General features: G+C 38.3%; 1 protein-coding gene across 5 annotated transcripts in view; it reads left to right on the forward strand.

Moving 5' to 3' along the window:
• The window catches only part of znf385a (zinc finger protein 385A), a 176,696-nt gene that overhangs the window by 110,184 nt on the left and 43,342 nt on the right, over positions 1–23,170 (forward strand). For 2 of the 5 annotated variants that reach the window (XM_022676907.2, XM_022676908.2), the window contains exon 3: positions 19,582–19,692. In XM_022676907.2, the coding sequence (XP_022532628.2) occupies positions 19,582–19,692 (111 nt within the window). Of the gene's footprint in view, positions 1–7,453; positions 7,593–8,318; positions 9,327–9,362; positions 9,579–19,581; positions 19,693–23,170 lie in introns of those variants that run through there. The other 3 variants (XM_049486425.1, XM_022676909.2, XM_022676911.2) reach the window with 3 other exon arrangements.

Genomic DNA, 23,170 nt, shown 5'->3' on the forward strand with positions numbered 1-23,170 from the left:
ATTATATTATACCTCAATTATTTAGTGTGTAACTCACCACTCCTCTTCACAAAAACATGATTGGCTTTAGCCTGAGTACTGCTTTTCTATATAAAAAAGAGGATAATAATTAGATACATTTACTCACTTAATGGAATAGTTGGCCTGCATTGATGCACAGATGTTCCACATCTGGCTAAGTAGAGGCTTTTTCAAAATTTGCGGATTTGGATGTTTTTAAACATTATTTTTTGCATTTCCGCTTCCATTTCTACCTTTTAAAGGTGCTCTGCTTTTAAGCAAAGCTAGATGTTCAGACTGACGACATGTTTGAATGAGCCTGAATGAAGTTGAATTAAGTCGAGTAAGACGGTTAATCATAAAAGGACAATTCATTACTGGGAATTATTAAATGAATTGTTAATGAGTAACTACGTAGCTCCTAGAAACACTTATTATAGAGTGGCACCATATAAAATGCTTTGAAATCATTTTAAGTTGAGATGACGTGGCCAAATTTAGTTCTGAATTAAGTCCAAATCGAAAAGTTGGATTATATTTAATGTATCAAGTGCTATGTGACTTAATTGGTGTAACAAAGGAGCATTTATGCTTATTTGCAGCTGGTATCAATGTTTTTGCCACCAACCTTTTCTTAAAAACTGTCCATTTTCATGCTTATTGTCCTTGTAAGGCAATGGACCGATACTCAGGGCTTGAATCCTGTATACACAATGAATTATATAGCAAATGTAATACCTTAAAATGTCATTAAAAACTTGTATTATAGATTGTAAGCACTTATATTGACATACATAACATAAAAAGTGCAGCTATGTCACTTGTTTGTGCACAATATTTTATAATGCCTTATAATATTTGTTCATAAAGCACAATATACTAATATAAGAGATTTTTAAACCTTTATCTTTATGAAGTTGCATATTTGTACTTAAAAAAAAGATATGTACTGTATATCCCTATACGTAGATATAAGTTATTTTATAAGTAAATGCTGTTTATTATAAGGTGTCATATATGCATTATACAACTTTTCTGTAATTTAGATTTTTTTTTTCTTTTTCAATTCAGTGCCCTTGTGTGTCCTCCATGGACCAATATATTGTCTGCACCATTTTCTGTATTCTCTATATTGGTAATATATATTCTCAAATCTTGTGGCACAAAGGTAGACAGAGCCAATGCAAATGTGGAGACAATCATTGTATACTAAATGTTTTAAATTTCACCAGTTTTCTTGCCAAACCCTTTAAATCATACTGGGAATAAAACGCCAAACAGATTTTAAAGGGACACTAACCCCCATGCTTTTTTAGCTCAAATTTGAAAACAAAAAAAAACAAAAGAAGGGAGGGGTAGTTTGGGAGGAGCATTGGGTGATGTATGGGTTTAGAGGCAGGGTAGGAGGGAGAGCTGATTGGCTGAGCTGCTGCAGCAGCAGCAGTGTGCCTCTGATAGCGGTGAGACCCAGATGGTTGGACATCAGCAGGGGGACAGTCCATTAATCAATATTATTATAATTATTATTAATTGACTGCGTACCAAGTACACAGACACATATATAAATATATATATATATATATATATATATATATATATATATATATATATATATATATATATATATATATATATATATATGGGCCTATAGTAGCACATTTAAACCTAAGAGGACGCTGCAAAGGCAGAAATTACAACAATAAAAGTTTTTTTTTTTTCTGTTTAAGTTAGAAAATGTTTATAAAAGTTTTAAACAGGTCTAGTATAATTTATTAATTCAAAGGAACATACTTCAGCTATTAATGGAAAAAATATATGGTTTAGGGTTTAGGCTCTTTAATAGGAAGAGAGAAGAATGAGGACAAGCTTAACACCAGTTTTTTTTAGTGATAGGTTTGGTTAAAGCATGTTCTGACGCAGGCGTCTGAAGATAGTTGAGGTTGTTAGGTTGCAGCAGGCTGTAAATCTCTGCAGTAATAATGGCTCCACAGGGCCACAGTGTGTTAGAGACCAGGAGAAGATGATGGGGGGGGGGGGGGGGGGGGGGGATTGTGCTTGCTGCCCAGCAGATGGGGGTGTTGGAGAGGCTGGAGGACGGACTGACCTCCCTGTGTAGGACACGCTCGGCTGAAAGCACACTGCAGTGCCTGCGCCATTGCCTAATGGATCATTGACATTTACAACAATCCCTCCAACACAGGTAGTACTGGTTGGGCTTTTTGCTGGGACAGAACAGCAGACCTGAGCACTGGTTCTAAGATTACAGTGCTTATTAATGAGATAAGACAGCTTGCGCTCATTAGCATGCATTATGTGTCTTAGAAAGCAATGAAAGTGGCAGCATAAAAATTTTACAGCTCATGCCTCGCTTTGTGTTCGATATTAATATGCAAATGCAGGTCTGTAGTTTTATTGTAGGGCATTTTGTCTTTAACTCTTAGGATTTAATTTAACTTAATAGGATTTAATACATATCCGCTTTAATTAAATCTAATTGCATTATTGCATACTTTCTTTTATAGGATTTATCATTTTTATCAGAACACACTTTATAGACAGAAGTATTGGGACACGTTCTCATTTATTTTTTATCTGAAATCAAGTGTGATAAAAAGATATTTAGCATTTAAAAACAGCCACAGCCCTAATTACATATCGGACAAGAACTTTTGGAGAAATTTTAATTTATACACAACTTATTTGAGTCATTATTTATTATACATGACATTTTTCACACACTATGCCCTATTAAACATGTCAAAATAGATGTTGAAGCATGTAATTACATAACCTATACTGTAACTGTAATCAATCTATAAAAATGAGTACATCACCAGTAGTTACACTGTTATTACATGATTGTTAATGTAATATTCTGCTTTTGTTGGAGTAACTGTCTCTACTAGATTTTAATGAATTGCTGTGAGGATTTGCTTGCATTTAACAACATTCACAGCATCAGTAAAGCCAGGACGTTTCCAACTTATTGTTCACAAGAGTACTAGATGGAGCACCATCATTTTTTCACAAGTTTCACAATTCCACCACTCAACAGCTTCACTGAAAAAAATACACAGTTTTGCCTGGCTGTTGGTTTTACATAAAGAAAATATGCTGGTTTAACACTGATCAATTACATGATCACATTTTGCATCTAACAATAAATGCATTGTGTTTTTTTTTTTTTTTCAATCAAATAAATGAACTTTTCACAATAATTAATTATTACTTGTAGATCAAATCTAATTCATTTGGGTTAAAACTTTGCACACAGGTATAATCTGCAATAGCCATGCCAAAATCTACTTTCATTGGCCACAACTGTTTTGCAACATTGATGAGTGAATCTCTTTCAACATCTATCATCTATTTGCCTACTAGGTTCCCTCCCCCCCAACTCACCATCCCTCACCATCCCTACCCAGCTACCTTCGCCCATCTGTTTGCATGTAATTTATGATCATTTGTGCTTGATTAGTTTTAGTGTTGTAGCCTGTAATGGTATGATTTATCTGTTCTAGAGTATATATAAAATATTTATATAAACATCACAAACTTTATACAATGGGTCTATAATAACTGTGTAGTTATTACTTGAACAATCATGTAATAACAGTGTAACTACTGGTGAAGTACGTATTCTTATAGATTAGTTACAGTACAGGTTATGTAATTACATGTTTCAGCATCAATTTTGACGTGTTTAATAGGGCATAGTGTGTGCAAAATTTCACGTGTAATAGTATGTGAAATAAATTTAAATGTGTGTAAATTTAAATTACTCCAGCAGTTCTCGTCTGATTTTAAATGCTAAATATCATTATTCAGATTTTATCATGGGAAGATGTACAACATATTGTGCTATGACTAACTGATACTGATACACATGTGTACTTATATAACCTGTACAATTAATCTGCAACCATCATCTGTAGATACATGTTATACATGTTATTACATGAATTGTAAATATGGAACTACACATTTTTTAGAGACACATATTATAAATTGAGACCATATAAATTGCTTTTAAGTAATTTTGAGTTAAGTTTGATTGGCCAAATGTAGTTGTGTTTTTGACACATGCGGGTTTTGTGTATTGCAAAAAGGCACTATTTTCACTTAAAAAAAACACGGTTTACTTATGTAGAACTACTTACTCTCCACGATTATATCAAGTTTGTTTAAGACATTGTCTTTTGTGTGTTTTGCCTAATACAAAGCATGGTGTTAATACGTTTTCCCATGTTCGTGTTTATCTGCTCCAGAGAGTCCTTTATGAGCTCTGTTGGCATGGTATGTATGTCAGTACAGGGACTAGACAAGCTGTGTGTGTGTGCATTTGCACAGTAATGTCAGTAATGGGCGCAAATAAAAGTAGCTGAATGCATTTATTTACGGGGTGTCCAGACACATTTTGAACTATCAAATAAATAAAACAATTTGCGGATTTAATTGTGATTAATCACATTTTTGCTTTTTGACACTGTACATTTTGTAATGTATATTTTAATGTAAACTAAAAGAATCAATGTTAGGTCAACACAATGGGATTTAATTTATGTTTAAATGTTTTTATTTAACTGTATCTTTGGTGTAAGAAGAGAGAGAGTTAGAAAATGAGAGTTAGTTATGAGATTTAATCCATAGTTTTGCACAAATAAAAAGTAATGTATCTTCATCACACAACATTAATGATGCCATTTTTACATTGCTATAAAAAACTGCTAGTTTTTCATTAGGCTCTGTATAAACAGTGAATTTAGGCAGGAAGTTGGAGCACTAAAGTGTTTACATTGACAACACTACAGATTATATACATCAATAGCTTTTAGACTTTTCAGCAAGAGAAAAATGACAAATCATTTCATTCATCTTTTGGCTTGTTATATTTCTAATTCCTCTGGGTGTGAATTGGGCGTGTTGAAATTAGGGGTAAAAAAATGTATTTCTCAACTTGCTGCAAAACGATTAGTACATAATTGTAGTGTACATTTTAGCTATTAGCTAAAATAATACCGGCTTATTAGCCTTATAGAATTACCTTCCAATGTTTATTTTCTATTTTTTAAGCATTTCCCTGTGTTAGGTCCTGTTTAGGGGTGGTCAGGTTTATCCAGAACTGTTAGGCCTTTTATGGAAAACTGCACAAAATTTACGGAAAGAAATTTACGACCTCCATCGATGCCATAAAAGCTTAACCAGCAAAGCTGCATGATTTACTTAAAAAGATTAGTTTTTGTGGCTTGGTCCAGAGTGCTTGGACAGGAAAAGAATCTGTAAACAGTAGACAAGTGCAGATCTCTGTGTTTGGGGTCCACATTTTAGAGCCCCTCCACTGAAAGGATCCAGTGTGGGGCGTTTGTTGTGTTGACTGTTACATGGGTCACATGAGTTACTGCTGTATAAAACTGAAGCACATTATCCCTGCTGGAGGCGCTCTGGCAGAACTCCCATCCATAGTGCCTGGAAACTGTCAGCGAAGGCGAAAGGAATGGGAACTGCCTGCTTATGAGAACTTGAAGAATTTAGGTCTTGGAAATCGTTACATACAGCATTTTATGGTGCGAGATAACGGAATTTGCCAAGCCAGGCTAATCAACCTCGGTTTGACTCAGATGTGGTCCTGTGTGTTTAAGGGGCTGGGGGCAATTGACCCTTCCGTCCTGTTTTCCTTCATGCAGGAGCTGCTTTAATGTGAGTTTAATGTGATTGCATCTACCTGCCTGTCCGAGTGGATGCGCTCGTAGGCACAGACGCGCCTGCATAATTTATCGGCAGCAGCTGGCTGGAGCGTGGAGGCTCACGAGGGCCTGGCACACTCGCGCCTGTGCTGCAGAGTCAGGAATTTCTGTTCAAAGTCGCAGGAGCGGGCAGGTTGTGTACTGACTTGTTGCCGTTCACCTGCTGCATCCTCTAGGAGCTCAGCCTCCTTTATCTTTTATCTCCTTCTGTGGCGTCCCTGTTTCCTTCAACACAGTTCAAAACCATGTTGCAAATACACAGAGATTTCTGCAGGCTTTGAACTGTTTTGAAGGCACCTAGGATGACCTTGCATAGTGTTCAGCCTTTTGTTATAAACTGATTAAAGATGACCAAAGATGTGGTCTGATTAGACTCTCAGAGAAACTACTTTTTGGTAGTGTACCTCCTGGTGAGAGATCATTGACTGCTAGACATGCCTCTATGACACACTTGAAGGCATTTTGCCCTGTTTTCTAAGTATGATGCCTCATGGTGGGCACTTAGTGGTGACACAAGGGACGCTAGCAGTTCAGTCACATGAGCAGGATATTCTGCAAACTCACAGCAGGTTACCTCTCATGTCAGGGCTTCTAATTGCTATTTTTCAGCAGGAAATTTACCCTTCCAGCATGTTTATATACAGCTCTGGAAAAAAATAAGAAACTACTTAAAATGATGAGTTTCTTTGATTTGACCAAACTGATGAAAACCTCTTTAATATAATCATGAGGAAGATGGATGATCACAAGCCATCAAACCAAACTGAATTGCTTGTATTTTTGCACCAGGAGTAAAGGCATAAAGTTATCCAAAAGCAGTGTGTAAGACTGGTGGAGGAGAACATGCCAAGATGCATGAAGTATGCAATTAAAAAACAGGGTTATTCCACCAAATATTGATTTCTGAACTCTTAAAACTTTATGAATATGAGCTTTTGAATGTTTTCTTTGCATTATTTGAGGTCTGAAAGCTCTGCAACTCTTTTGTTATTTCAGCCATTTCTCATTTTCTGCAAATAAATGCTCTAAATGGCAATATTTTAATTGGAATTTGGGAGAAATGTTGTCTGTAGTTTGTAGAATAAAAAAAAAAACATTGTTTATTTTACTCAAACATATACTTATAAATAGCAAATTCAGAAAAAAAGGTAAATAAAAACTGATTTATAACTGTATATAATTACATTTACAAATATAAAGATTAATTCTATTCTAACAGTTCCTGTAGAGCTGGTTTAAAAAGGATTGTTAAAAAAAAACCCTGTTATTGAATTATGAATTAGCACATATCTTGCTGATGCACATTTCATACTCCACTACTGGTCCCTGATACAGACTCATGAGCATAATATGCTATTGTCCGGCTCAAGCTTTTTTGTCTGTTTGACCTTTAAATAAGACGCAGTATCTTGATTACTTGTGACAATATTAAATAATTCACTTGAGTTTTAATATAATGGAAGATGACAGCTACACTAATCTCCAGTGCTAAACTAATGAAGTAAACTCTGGACGCTGACTGTGTTCAGGCTGGCTGGCTGCGTTTGGGTCAGGATGAGGAGGATTATATCAGTTTTCAGTGGAAGTGAGGGCTTGATGGTGCGTGATGTGTTCACATGTTCCTCTGATAGAGGCAGGGCTGCAGCTGCAGGAGAGAACGGCTGGAGTCGGGGAGGCATTTAATGTAAGTGTTTGAGTCACTATGGGGGGAGCCGGGGGAGGGGTGAATTACACAGAGCTGTTCAGAGCTGTGTCCGATCGACACCGTGAAAGAGAAGAGAAAGAGGAGAGAGAAAAGAGAAAGCAGAGGAGAGTGCATGACATTTCCACTGCATCTGGACAGATTGAGTGAGTATGCGCTAGTGTGTGTATGTGTGTGTGTGTGTGTGTGTGTGGAAATGCCTGAATGAAAGAGTTTGTAAGACAGAGAGAAGAGATGGAAGGAAGCTGGTCAGGGAAAGAGAAGAATAAAAGAACTGAGTGAAGTGAATTAATGAGTGACAGCAGCAGGAAAGGGAAGGAAAATGGAAAAAATGAAAGGGAGGATAAGAGAGCATGAAACAGAGAGAGTGAAAGCATTAAAGGCATGATGACATTAAGGCAAAAATATAGATAGATAGATAGATAGATAGATAGATAGATAGATAGATAGATAGATAGATAGATAGATAGATAGATAGATAGATAGATAGATAGATAGATAGATAGATAGAGCATGAGAACTTGACATGAAACACTGGGGCGATAGACAGAAGGAAAGGGAGTGTTAGAGAGAGAGAGAGAGAGAAAGGGAGAGAGAGAAATAGAAAGTACGGAATCTTGGCTAGGAGTGGAACAACACGTGGAGACAGACAGACAGACAGCACATTAAAAGCATGGGGTCTTGGATATGAGTGGAGCAACAAGTGCAGACAGACAGATAGACAGACAGACAGAGCATTAAAAGCATGGGGTCTTGGATAAGAGTGGAGCAACACGTGGAGACAGACAGATAGACAAACATAGCATTAAAATCAGAGAGAGAGGGGGGGGACCATCAAACAAAGACAATGACAGAAGTTTCATCATTACAGTCTGAAGTGTGGAGAGAGATAGAGAGAAAGAGAGAAAAGAGAAAGAGAGAGAGACCGCCAAATAATGACAGACGTTTCATTGTTACAGTCTGCATGTGGAGAGAGATAGAGAGAGAGAGAGAGAGAGAGAGAGAGAGAGAGAGCACCAAACAGTGACAGTGAAAAGTTTCATCATTACAGTCTGCAGTGTGGAGAGAGATAAAGAGATAGAATTATATATATATATATATATAGAGAGAGAGAGAGATAAAGAGATAGATAGATAGAGAGAGAGAGAGAGAGAGAGAGAGAGAGAGAGAGAGAGAGAGAGAGAGAGAGACCACCAAACAGTGACAGTGAAAAGTTTCATCATTACAGTCTGCAGTGTGGAGAGAGAGAGAGTGAGAGTGAGAGTGAGACCACCAAACAATGACAGAAGTTTCATTGTTAGTCTGCATGTGGAGAGAGATAAAGAGATAGAATTATATATATAGAGAGAGAGATGAAGAGATAAAGAGAAGAGAGAGAGAGAGAGCACCAAACAGTGACAGTGAAAAGTTTCATCATTACAGTCTGCAGTGTGGAGAGAGAGAGAGAAGTAAAGGAGTACAGCAGAAAGAGTAGTAGAAGAAGAGTTTTTATTTAAGCTAATCTGAGATCTGTAAACACAGCAGTGTGTGTACAAGGACAGCCCGGACTTCTTAAGAAGAGAAGATGCTCGTGTGTGTGTGTGTGTGTGCTTATGTGTGTGTGTGCACTAGTGTGTGAACACGTGGGTGTGTGAGGAAGGAAGAAGAAGAAGAAGCGAGCGTGGGAATCAGGTGGTGCAGAGGGACAGCGAGGATCACTTCTGAATAATCTACACATATATACACACACGCACACACACACACACACTCTCAAAGACACACACACACGCGCTGTGTGGTGCAGACGGATGCAGCTGGTAGCTGGTGAGAGCTGGTGAGGGCTGGTGCTGAGGACAGTAAGGTGAGAGTCTGAGATGGACGAGGAGCCGAAGCCGAGCGAGGTAAAAACACAGCCGAGCCGTTTCTCTTCTACACGCTGGACTCGATTCAAAGCAGCACACTTTACTTCAAAGCCTGTTTTATCTGGCGAGCTGCGGGTTTTTAGTTGCTGCTGCCAGAATATTCCTGAGCGTGCACCGTGGCAGAACATGTTGAGCTTGTGGCACTGATATTTACAGAGAAAGGATGAAAAGAGGTATCAGAGAGAACAGGAGGAGGAATAGTGCTTCTCCAGGGTCTTCCCTTGTGTCTGTGTGAGTTAACTCTTATGTTCCTTTCTGTTTCTTTCAACCTGCTAAGACTTAATTCTTACTATATATACCATAGTTACTTCCTAGATAGAAGGCATTCTGAATGTCTGTATATCCTGATTTAAACTATATAATTTCATCTGTTCACAGCTCTGAACTGTATTTAGTAACGTCCTTGAATACAGTGCAGAATGACTGACTTTTAATTGTGCTTTGTATGTGCATGTCATGTCATTTTAAGATGTAGCACGTAATCGTCTTTGTTAGATGATCTTGTTTGAGATGGTGCTGAAGTGTACCTGGTGGTCAGTTGAAAATCTAAATAAATTAAAGCTTTATCTGAACTGAATTAAATGTACACAAGGGGATACTGTAATTTTAAAGCAGCATTATGTAAAATTAAAATAGCAGCTTTAAAATTATTATGATGCTCCACTGACTTGTAATCGGGAGAATAACATCCACAAACTGCACAGTGTTAATTGTAATGCATTGTAAATTGCAATTTACACTTGTAGCTGCTTTCTCAGCTTGTCCAGAAAAGCGTGTGTAAAGTGTTTCCTTCAGCGGTGACTCAAAACACAAACTCCACTTCCCATCTGTAGTGGAAGTCAACAAATATCAGTTCACAAAAAAATCACAAAATGCTGCTTTAAAGTGGAATTCCAAATGGTAATGTTACATTTATAAGCTCAAAGAATAAACATAATAGTATTTTATTGTTGTTGTCTATGGTTAAATGATGTCGCTGTTTTATCAGTGGTAGCAGCTTTGCTACATTGTCTTGTTTGAGAAGTGGGTTTGAGAAGTCTGTCTTGTGGTCAGTTGGAAGCTAAAGCTCTATTTGTACTGAATTAGCTTTTAACAAGGAGATGCTGTAATTTAAAGCAATGTACTATAGATTTTATGCCTTAAAATTCCAGTTGGTATTTTATTTTTGGGGGGGTTGTTTGTTGGAGTATGAGTTGGGTGCTAAAGCTTAAAAATAAATAATTTTTTCCTGTAATTTAAAGCAACATTAGCATAAAAGGCATTTCATTTTAAAATTGCAGCTTTAAAACATTGTGATTCTCCAGTGTACTGTAATAGGAAGATAAATAGCTTTACTTGTGACTTGGCATGCAGGTAACTGCTCTTTTTTTTTTTTGGTTGTGTAACACTTTTTAATTTCAGGAACCGCGTTGGATTTCTCAGCTGTATTTCTCAGCTTGCCCAGAAATGCATGTGTAAAGCCTGCCCTTTTGTGCTGGTTCAAAGTACATAAAACTGTACTTCCTGGTTGTATGGGGAGCTCAGGAGCAAATTATTCTATTCTCACATAAAGCTGCTTTAAATGATATCTGGTATTTTAGTCTACTTCAACTCTGCAGTGTTCGTACTGGTTTACCCCTAGTTGTAAAGAGATAGGGGAGTTAAGAGAGTAGTAATTCCAGGGTGAATGGCCTTCTAAAATTGGCTGAACCCACAGCTCCTTTAGAAATAGTCTAAAGTCTCAAGAAAAGAACCAAACCCGTTGTTAAGCAATGCTGCAAGCCATGTTTTTTATTATTATTGCTGAAAGTGGACTGTGTTGTGCAATGCTGATATTTAATTACTGAAATATCTTACCCTGCATGAACAGTCTAGTCAAATTTCTTATCTAATAAAAACTCTTTGGATAAAACCAAACAGTTTGAAGTACGTTTAATGAAGAATTCCACAAATCCTCGGTTCAAGATTTGTGAATAATTTGTCAATAATTTGTTATTAGACTGTAAAAATTGGTATTTGGCAAAAATAAACATATGAACATAAACATATCTAATGATAAATTGTGAAGAAATAGTCATATATCTATAGAAATATATAGAATTATATCTCAAATGAGGACGAAATGGCAGACAGTTGATTTTTTGAGATGCCGCATCAAAACAGGAAGTTATGCTAAGTACTGCTAGGTGTTTTAAGAAGGTTACAACATAGAAAAGCTCACACAATTTGACATCTAAAGCTTATGTGTGTCTCAACAGTTCTATAGCGCCACCTATACTTTAAATGCACATTTTACATATTTGACAGGATAGAAAACTCTTGAAAATCGCCACACTCAGTAAGACCTCAAAACTACTTTCACCAGGTTCTCGGTTTGGCCAAGTACAACTTGTGCTGTTGTGCGAGGGCCCTACGCCCCCCCATGACGGGGGGACCCCTCGTAAGTTTTGCTTTTTACAGTGTAGGTTTTCATTCAGAACTGCAGAAAGTTGGAGACCTCTACACATAATGCTCCCCATTGTGGCTCGAGTTGCTGTCATTCCTAGTTGCTTCCACTGTGTTATGATATCACTGACAGTTGGCTGTGGAATATTTAGTAGTGAGTAGTGAAATTTCAGGGCTGGACTTGTTTCACTAATGTTTGTAGAGATAGTCTGCATGAACAGGTGCTTGGTTATGTACACCTGTTGTCTTGGAAGTGATTGGAACACATGAATTCAGTGATTTGAATGGGTGGGAGACTATGTTTTGCAATATAGTGTAGCATACTTTTAACACTGTAAAGAATTAAAACAGTATATTTATTTCTGGGTCCTATAGGATGTAGTTGTTTTCTTGTTAGTTCCTATCAGTGTGATGTGTTGTTAGCAAGTTAAAAAGATTGTAGCTGGTTAGATTTTGTCCTTTTGTGCTTTCTGCACGTGCTTTCTGCTTTCTGCTTCAATATGTTTAGCTAAAGTAGTCCTTTGAAGAAGCCGACTATAGAGATGACTATAGCAGACTAATTATTTGCTAATTCCTTTTTAGAAAAGATACATTTAACTCTTCAGTATGAAAACACCATATTAACCCGTTACCAATGTGTTTTACCATTTCACCTGCTTTGGCTTGAGTATTGGCTTTTGCGTTAGCATATAAATGCATATTTTTTTGCATAAACCCCTGATTAAATCCATTGTTTTTTTTTTACTTTATTAATCCCTTTTCAAAAAAAAGATACATGTAGCAACATGTATTCCCATAATTAAAAAGCTGGAGGTGAATGTGCTGCTCTTCAGCGTAAACAACACCGTATCAGCTTTCACTTGAGATTTTGTTAGTGGAAGGGATTTATGTATGAGATTTAATTTTGGGGGTGTAAAATAAAAAATATATAATGTACATATAGAGGCTGTTATAAGTTTTTGGTGGGTTTGAAGCAGTCTGTGTTATAGGTCTTATGTTTTTAGTTTTAATGGAGGAGACTGCAATGTTAGAGAGAGATCACTTCCATATACTAAACTCTCAGTTTTATATTAACAATAGTGGTAAATCTAACAAAAACATGCATTTTTTTTGCTTTCTAATTTCATTTACAGTATTTTTTCATACTATAAGGTGCCTTTATAATCCTGTTCTCAAAAAATGTCAGTGCACCTTACAATCCAGTGTGTCTTATGTATGAATTTTACCAGTCAGGTTGTAAGGAGCATTGAAACCACAGGAAGCTTCAGGAGTTTCAGTGAAGTTTCTCTTTAGCATCGAGGCTGGAGCAGTATTAACATTAGCTGCTAACCGTGCTAAGCGCTAGCTTTTTCGCCGTTCAGAGGTGAGCATTATCGGCCTGTAGCCTGCTGCTAATCCTGGCTGCTAGCAAAGCTGGAGTAACATTAGCATTAGCCGTTAAAACAAGCTACATGGGCCGAATCTCTAGCTAATATCGCCCTGGCTTACCAGAGCACTCAGGGTTCCTCAGTGTAGCAGCTAGCGCTAGCAGTTAGCAACCAGGACACAGCCATAGTGGAAATCTGGAAATTCAAGCTTACTGTAAGTAAATGGAAGTGCTTTACTCAGCTAAATAAACAGTTTTTAGAAGAGAAATCTGTGTAGATTAACATCCAGTGCTTGTTTGAAATGTTTTTTTAACTTAGCTTTTAGTTTTATTTAACTTTTATTTAAAGACTTTGACACATATGAAGCAAACCTTCTCTGTAATAACGTTTTATCAAGTAGCTTCAAAAAGCCTTAAATGCTTTAGATGTCTGATTTCCATCACCTTATTTTGAGGAATTCACCTTTTAACAAACAGTATTTCTAAAACAGGAAAGTAGACAGTAGACTAGTCACGGATGGTGGAGTCTATGCTCTAGTCTCTAGGTTGCCAGTGCACATGACTACAGTGTAAATGTCTGCGGTTCAGTGTGGTGTGTGTGTGTGTGTGCGTGAGCTGATGCATATTCTTTGGGCCATCAATACACACCATGACCATCATAAAGTAGATAAGCATAAAGATATTCATATCTCTCATACACACACACTCAGGGTGACAGACTGAGTGTTTCTGAACAGTGGTGTGATAAGTGAATCTATTCCCCCCTGGATATAATCTGTACGCTATTATCGTCGATTTACCCGAGAGAGCTTTCGTCATGTTGGTGAAATCGTATGATTCACTGTGTTATGATTCATCTCTGACCTCTAATATTAATGCAATGGGCGTGTGAGATATGCGTGTAAAGTGCAGGAGAAGCAAATAGCAGCAGCTCGGCTCGGAGGGCTATTTTTGTTCTGCTTCTCCAGACACAGAGGGGCGACTCCCTGTATTTTTGTGCTGGAGCAACACTTTGGTGCTTATGATGCTGGTTTTCATTATAAGGGTGGTCTTCTTACAGCAGCATTGCCTGTGATTTTTTTCTTTTTCTTTTTAATTGGAAGCAGTAGTATTCCTGTGTTAGGAGGGGGCAGAATTGAAAATAATGGAAATAATGTACTTGCACTACCATCCCTGCAACTGTAATTTAATCTAATACAGGGTTTCTTAACCTGGGGGTCTTGACGACGTCCCTGGGGGATTGTAAGGGTAATGCTACACTCTTAAAGCTTGTCAGAGTGCAGTTCAAATGATGATAAACAACAAACTATAAACAGCATCTTTACTGAACTTTCGTTTTACTAAAAATAACTTGTATATGTTTATATTTGACCAAGAATGTGACAAGCAGCACTTTATGAACTGTAAGATAGTGTGCAAAATATGACCTCATGATATCAGACCAATGGCAAAATATGTGTGTTATTTTGAGAGTTATTTATCCCTGATTTTGTCCGTTGTCTGGTAGGATTTCTTGTTTATATTATAACACCAACACCAGCAAATGACATCACTGATTGTGGAAACTTCACACTAGACCTCAAGCAGTTTGGACTGTGTGTCTCTCCACTCTTCCTCCAGACTCTGGTTCCTTTATTTGCAAATTAAATGTAAAGTTAACTGATGATCAGTGATGGTTTGGAGAGACATGTCATCTGCTGGTGTTGATCCACTGTGTTTTATTATCAAGTCTAAAATTAGTGCAGTGTTTTTTGTTTTTATTTTGGAACATTTTACAGCACTTCATGCTTCCCTCTTGCTTCTGACAAATTTCATTGGAGATGAGGATTTCATTTTCCAGCAGGACTTGGCACACTGCCCACTCTGCCAAAAGTACCAGTTGGTGTTATATAATATTCTAATTTTCGGAGACACTGATTTTTGAGTTTTCATCATCAGTAATCTATATAATTTATGAGTTTCACATTTTGAACTGAATTACTAAAATAATGTAACTTTTCAATGATATTCAAATTTTTTGAGATGCACCTGTATATTAACCTGCATTAAAACTGCAATTCCACATTCTCACCAGAGAGGTCACTAAATCCCCAAATCCTCCAAACTTGCAGACTGTCGCTTTAAAGCTCTTTGAACACTTGGAGCTGATTTTAAAATGCTTCAGCGCCCTCAAACTAATCTAAAGCTAATGAGAGGTCTTTCCAAAGCTCGTCTCGTTTTCCCGCATGCTCCTCCGGAGCCCGTCGTCCTTTTCCCTGGCAGAGCCGGTTAGCGCTGACAGTCGTATCTGTTCTATTGATGCGCTCTGGCCTGAGGCGTTCTGATTACCCAGCTAACTGCCAGCTCCAGTTAATCCCTGGAAGATTCATGACGGCAAAGCCATAGAACAACATCATTGTGGCTAATCCAGTGCCTGTCTGGCTGTTGCGGCGTGTTAGACTTCGCACATGCATGGCACTATCCGACCCCCTCCTCCTCCTTCCCCTCCTCCTCCTCCTTTTCCTCCTCCTCTGACCGTCTCTGAGTGCCGCTGGGGAGGACGGCTGAGTTTGGGGTGTGCAGCCAAACCAGATAAGAGGGGAGCTATCCCAGGAAGTCCGGCGCTCGGCCCACTAGCCTGCAGATGGTGCGTGTCTGCACCGTCACCCCCCTCTCGCTCCGTGCCTCGGCCCTCTGCGTATTTACCTCTAATAGAGGGTTGCCTGGATACGGCGCTTGTGCTGAGTTTCAAACTGTTTTTGTTTGACTTAGGAAATATTCATTTCAGCCTCTCCCCACTTAGCCGGCGGATGGAGGAGGATGGAGCACGCCGGCCCGCTAAAGCCTGTTGTTCTCAGAAGTGCAAATGAAAGGCATGACAATCATCTAAATTAGCTCTGAAATGTTCAGAAGATGCTTTGTGTAATTTAAGTAAATGCTCTAAGTGTCTGGAGGAATGTTGCTTATATTGCTTAGCATAATCAATGCCTCTAAATTAAACCCAGCTTAGAATTTACAAGTGTGTAGTACATATCATCAAATCACACATTTCTAACAGCGTGTTTAAACTAACATATAAACATCCATGCTAAAAGAAACAGCTGCTTTTCTCAGCTGATTTATACTGGTTTATACTGATCTGCTGCAAAAGTGTCAAAAGCATTCTCCTTCATTACTCTGTAGGTGGAAATGTATAGATACTAGGCTTTAAAATACCTTTGTAGGAGATGGAATTTCTTTTTTTTTTCTCCCCAATTTACACAGCAAATTACCCAACCCACTCATTAGGACTCCCCCTATCACTAGTGATGCCTAAACACACCAGGAGGCTGAAGACTAACACACGCTTCCTCCGATACATGTGAAGTCAGCCACCCCTTCTTTTCGAGCTGCTGCTGATGCAGCATTACCGAGTAGCATTACAGTGTGCTTGGAGGAAAGCGCAGTGACTCGGTTCCGGCACATCAGCTCACAGACGCTCTGTGCTGTGGACATCACCCTAGGAGTGTGGGAAGAGAACGCCATCTACCCACCCGGAGGGAGCAGGGCCAAGTTTGCTCCCTCTGAGTGCCAGCAGCTTGATGGCAACCGGCGACCTCCCACTCATAGTGGCAGCGCTTTAGACCGCTGGACCACTCGGCGCCAGCTCAAGCTTTTTACTTACATAAAAGTATAAAAGTACTGGTTTTAAAATTACTTAAAGCTTAGGCCGATTCACAGGCTCTTATAGTGAACTTGTGACTTTAGGAACCTATGAATCGGCCTAAGCTTTAAGTAGCTTTAAAACCAGTACTTTTATACTTTTACTTAAGTTAAAAGCTTGAGGAACCTTTTTTCTAAAAGCCATAATGACTATAATGTTATATTAAAATGTTAATGTTGATAAATGTGGGATGCACTTCGCTCCCTAGTGTTTTAGCTGCATGTATACCCATTATAAATGAATGTATTTTAGTACAATGTACTGTAAATATATTGAAGTTAAACATTAGCTGGGACATTTCGAGAGCTCAAGTTGTCTTGAGTGTCTGCACCACGGACATCATTTGGGGGGGAGACAGGGGGGATATGTCCCCTGCACTTTTTTTTTTCTAAAGCCAGTTTTGGTCCACTGCAGTTTTTATGCCTAAAAAACAATATCACGCTGTATTAAATAGAGACTGATCAAGCGCTAGGACCAAGCAGAAAACGACTGCTCAAGCGGAGGCCCATTTCCCTTCAGACCACCCACAAGCTCATCGACTGGCTCTGCCGCTTCTTGCTGACGTGTCATTGGCCACCGTGGCTGTCACTCTATGCAACACCTCCCATTTTTTGTGTGGTATTAGTTCAAGCAGACTGTGTTTGTCTGTTGTTGTGACTTAGATAAAGATCAGAACACATTTAAAGACCAATTTATGCAGAAATCCAAATAATCCCAAAGGATATACATACTTTTTCCTCCAACTGTATAACAGTCTAACCACAATCACAATACAACATAATATTATATGAGGTAATACAGAAATATGATATGCTGTACTGTCACATCACTATTACAGTGAAAAGTAAAGCACTAAAGCACTGTCAGGCTAATGATAATCAGGGCAGATTGTTTGCTAAGAGCGAGGCTCAGTGTGTACAGAGCTCATTTTGACATTTCTAAGGCAAGCAGTTCAATTTATTCCAGGCCTGGGGTGATGGACACCTCAGCTGAAACAATTAGGGTGATGTCACTGGATACAGCACAGCTAGAGAATGTCTGACAAAACAGTTAGCTCAGTTCAGTCCTTCAAGGCTCAAACGCTGTGCTGTTTACTGCCAGGAGCTAGCTCATCACTGGGTAAAGCAATTTATGATATTTCCAGTCTTTCTGCAGCGAAGAAGCTTTTGTGCGACATTTATCCCATTTAAAGTGATTTAACTTCCAGTTTATAGTAAACTTGAGCTGGTAATCAGTATGTTATACATCACCTGTCACAATAATTAGGCTAATAACTTATTATAAAATATATATGATGACATATATACATAGCCTTAGTCATGTATATGTTGCTGTTGCACATTGTTGAACAATCAGTGATGGTTTGGAGAGACATGTCTGTCATCTGCTGGTGTTGATCCACTGTGTTTTATTATCAAGTCTAAAGTCAGTGCAGTTTTGTTTTCCCACAAAATCTTACAGCACTTCATGCTTCCCTCTGCTACTGACAACTTTTATGGAGATGTGGATTTCATTTTCCAGCAGGACTTGACACACTGCCCACACTGCAGAAAGTACCAATAATATAATATTATAATATTATAGTTTTCTACTGTATATTGCAATTACACATTACTTTTAAAGAGAGAGAAACTTTATGCCACTGTATTAAGGTTGTGTGTGAATTATACGTGATCTCGTTTTCACTTTATCTTTCCCAAAACATACATTAATTGTGTTTTTCTGTTATATAAAATTATTATTTTTTAAAATATCATGTGGTATTACCCATAGTAATACCATAGAAACTTTAATAAATCTAATTTATTTGGCTGAAACATTAATAACTAAGACAGTGTGCTTAAGTAGATGGTGTTTTTAAAGCTTTCTGTCAGTTTGATTTGATTTAGAGGTAAGTAAGTATAAGTATAAATTATATTGCAGTTAATAAAGAGACTGTATCTTAGTCTTTAGTCTTTATTAAGAAAAATGTACAAAACTCTACAGAGAACTTGATAAGGCCATTATTTACTTTTAGGATAATTCATGGTTGATTGGTTGATCAACATTTCGTAAAGCCACAGCCAATTTGTGTGGATGACCACTTTATGTAATTTTTTTTATATGAATGTACTGTATGTATATGCAACATTCTTAATAATGGAACAGTTTGAAAATATATCTTCTTTTTTTAAATTATTTAAATATATATTTTTTAATTGGTCTGTTGAAAATCCTCATCTCATCGACCCATTTTCATTACATCAATGGCATTAAATGGTCTTAAAATGATAAGAATATTGTTCATCGCTGGGATAATATGTTTGAGACACTAAACTGCCTACGAAATGTTAGTTATCATGACAGGCCTACGTTCTACTTAAAGCCGCTGATGAATTGGCTTTGGTGTTTCGTGCTCAGTGCTAATTCGGTAATTATGCTACATGGCGTGGTGGGGAGCCAGCTCAGAGTTATGAGCTCATCAGTAAATGAGTTGGGTTGTCTCTGGTAATTAGCCAAGTTGTTGATACTGTGTAATGCGATACCAGGACATATAATACAGGAGGAGTGGAGCTTTACCTAGACGCTCTCGCAGAGGCCTGACCCGTTCCTCTGTCTGACCCGGCCGTACCCTCAGCTCTCTAACCTGCAGGCCGTTTACACCTCTCAGTCAACATGATTAATAGCCTGTCTGTCTGATGGGCTCTGCTGCTCTTCAGTGGACCAGCGTTTAGTTTCAATCCTTTCTCTTTCCTCTTACCCTTTCTCTCCCTTTTTTCCAGATGGATCCTGTTCAGAAGGCGGTGATCAACCACACTTTTGGCGTCCCTTTGGTGAAGACCAAGCGGCCCATCATCTCCTGTAACGTCTGTCAGATTCGATTCAACTCAGAGGTACGCTGCCTGTCTGATGCCAGTGCAGTGGCGGGATGGCTGGACTGTTTGTCTGGCTGCTATCAGAGTGGACCCATTTGACCAGTTACAATTTCCCTTTCCATTTTTGCTATATTGCTAATTTAAGGCCAAGATATGAATAATAATTATGAGAAAATAGCTGCTGTTAGATGTGTCTAATCTCAAAATCCTGCACTGATTTTACAGAGCTGACTAACTGAGCATGCTAACAAAATACAAAATGTTGAAACTGTTAAGACCATGTACATCGCTACTGCAGCACTAGCATGCTGGATACAAGAGTTAGCAACTTAACATGCTAAATTGCAAAATAGAACATGCTAAATAAGAAGGGAGAACTGTAAGCTTTTCCAACAGCTACAGGCCTCATCCAACATCACTGCCACAGCAATAGCACATACTCGCTACATGTAGCATGCCGGCTTGCAAAAGGAGCCAAACTAACTAAGTACAAAATGTTGAAACTGTACGTTTTCACGGCAGCTACAGGTCTTGTCCAACATCACTAATGCAGAACTAGCATTCTGGCTAAAAGAGTTAGCAACTTAATATGCTAACTTGCAAAACAGAGCATGCGAAATAAGTGAAAAATGGAGAATTGTGAGCTTTGCAACAGCTACAGGCCTCATCCAACATCACTACCACAGCATTAGCACAAAAGCACAGTGGCTACTGGCCTTATCCCACATCGCTATCATTCCTGCACTGATTTCATAGAGTTAGCAAGGTAGCATGCTAGCTTGCAAATGGAGGCACACTAACTCTACACAAATTGGAGAACTGTGAGCTTTCATGAAAGCTACATACCCATGGGTACTTTTCTGTTATTTTGCTATATTATGACATTAACGCCAAGAATTGAACATCCTCTCATATTAGTAATTATCAGAAAATTGCTGTTTTTGTATGTGTCCAGTCTCACATTCATGCCCTTGATTTTAACCAAATACAAAATGTTAAAACTGTGAGCTTTCACAACAGCTACAGCATTGGCATGCTGGCTAAAATAGTTAGCAATTTAACATGCTAACTTGCAAAACAGACCATGTTAAATAAGTTCAATTGAAAACTGCAAGCTTTCACAACAGCCACAGCTCTCGTCCAACATCACTTCCACAGCATTAGCACGTACTTGCTAACAGTCTTTTTCCACTTTGCTACCAGTCCTGCACTGAATTTATAAAGTTAGCAAGGTAGCATGCTAGCTTGAAAAGGGAGCCACACTAACTCAGTACAAAATGGAAAACTGTGAGCTTTCACGACAGCTACAGACCTTGTCCAACATCACTAATGCAGAACTAGCATGCTGGCTATGAGAGTTAGCAACTTTACATGTTAACTTGCAAAAACAGAGCATGCTAAATAAATGCAAAATGGAGAAATATGAGCTCTCACGACACCTACAGGCCTCGTCCAACATCACTACCACAGCATTAGCACATTAGCACACTGGCTACTGACCTTATCCCACATTGCTACCATTCCTGCACTGATTTAGCAAGGTTAGCAAGATAACAGCCAAACTATTTAAATACAAATTGGAGAAATGTGAGCACTCATGACAGTTGCAGACCTTGTTCAACATCTCTACTGCTGCACTAGCATGCTGGATACATGAGTAAGCAAATCAATATGCTAAATTGCACAGCATTCCAAATAAGTGCAAAATGGAGAGCTGTGAGCTTTTGTAACAGCTACAGGCCTCGTCCAACATCACTACAACAGTATTAGCACATTAGCACACTGGCCAACGGCAATTTAGCAAGGTAGCATGCTAGCGTGCATAAGAACCCACACTAACTCTATGCTGGGTACAGGTGTCATCCAGCATTACTGCTGTAGCATTCGCACGCTGGCTACCAGCTTCACCCAACATTTCTACTGCAGTGTTATATCAGATTAGAAAAATATACACCAATATATAACAATATTAAAAAAATATATATATATATATAAATATAGAAGAATAAAGAAAGCATGGTTCCCCAGTATGTAGGTCTTGCACATATGCTGACAGTAAATAAATAGAAATAAATAGTAAATAAGTGTTAAATAGCTGTCAGTCTACCACAGTTTAAGCAAGATCCAGTTAAACCAACATCAACAAGTCCTCCCACCAAACATTTCTGTGACCCCCAAATATGGTAAAATAACCGTAATAAGAAAACCAGGCTTAACTGGGTTTGTAAGCATTAAAAGTGCCGAACCATATCCATGTAGAAAAGCTTCCAGAACTGTTACCCTGAGTTCTCAGAACCGTTCAGTCCTCTAATGAAAAACTGGCCTGTAAGACTGATGACTCTGTGATGAGTGTTCTGTTTGGTTTGCTCTCGCTGGAGCAGCCTGTGCTTGTTATTGTTACGATGCTGAAGACACCGCTCGCACGTGGCACTATCAGACATGTGTTTCGCATGTATAAAGGGTGTTGTGTTTGGGCTGCTGAGGCCTCTTTTTGATCCTGCTTTTCAGTCCAGAAGTAGAACACAGTAAATCCAGCGATGTGCAGCTGCGCTATGTATCTGCATAACATTTCCATGTTGCTGGGGAGGCTCGGAGCGTGAAATGGGATTTTTTTTCTCTCCCTCTTGATTTCAAAGGGCTTTTTAAAATCCCTATCAACATGCAGAGTTGATTAAGATCTTACGGGGGGTGGACAGTAATATCAGCCGGGCGTGTGAGCGTGTTTTAAAAATCTCCAGTTACGTAAAGAGAAAAAAGGGAAGAATAAGCGAACATTTTTTCTTCAAAAGCGACTGTGAGGACAGTGTAAAATTTTATACACCTTTCAAGCGTAACATTATGACCACTTCCTTGTTTCTACGCCCATTGTAGTGTAAATGTAGTGTAAAATTTTCAGCTCCAGTAAATGTATAGGAGCACTTTGTAGTTCTGTTATTAGAAACTGTAGTCCTGTATCTGTTTGTCTACTTATGTAATTATCTTCCTTTCTCCTTTCAGCATAGTGGTGGTGGTGTATGAGGTGTTAGTGTGTGTTGTGCTGAAGGTACAAGTAGATCAGATACAGCAGTGCTGCTGGAGTTTTTAAACAATGTCCTTCACTCTATTAGAAACTCATGCCTCCTAGCTGCTCCACCTGTAGATAAAAAAAAACAGAATCAGAGACAGAAGCTCTGGTTCTGTTGCTGCACAGTTTGTGTTGATTGACTTCTAGTCCAGGGGTTCTCAACTGTAGTAGACCCACATTTATCACATGTTCTTTTTGAAAAATAGCCTTCAAAAAACTATTTAAACATGCATATGCATGCAAAGTGAATTTAAGAGCATTTTTTAAGAAACTTAGGACGAACATGTATAAGGAGGAACTGCATGTATAAAAGTTACTACAGCAAAATTAAATATCAAAACTGCACAAAATAAATAAGGCCACAAAATTAGTTATCGATTTTACTTCTCCGAATTTCTCTGCATTCAGAGTACATTAGTAAGAATCTCTCTT

The sequence above is a fragment of the Astyanax mexicanus genome, chromosome 13 (assembly GCF_023375975.1).
Source record: "Astyanax mexicanus isolate ESR-SI-001 chromosome 13, AstMex3_surface, whole genome shotgun sequence".
NCBI classification, from domain to species: Eukaryota; Metazoa; Chordata; class Actinopteri; order Characiformes; family Acestrorhamphidae; genus Astyanax; species Astyanax mexicanus.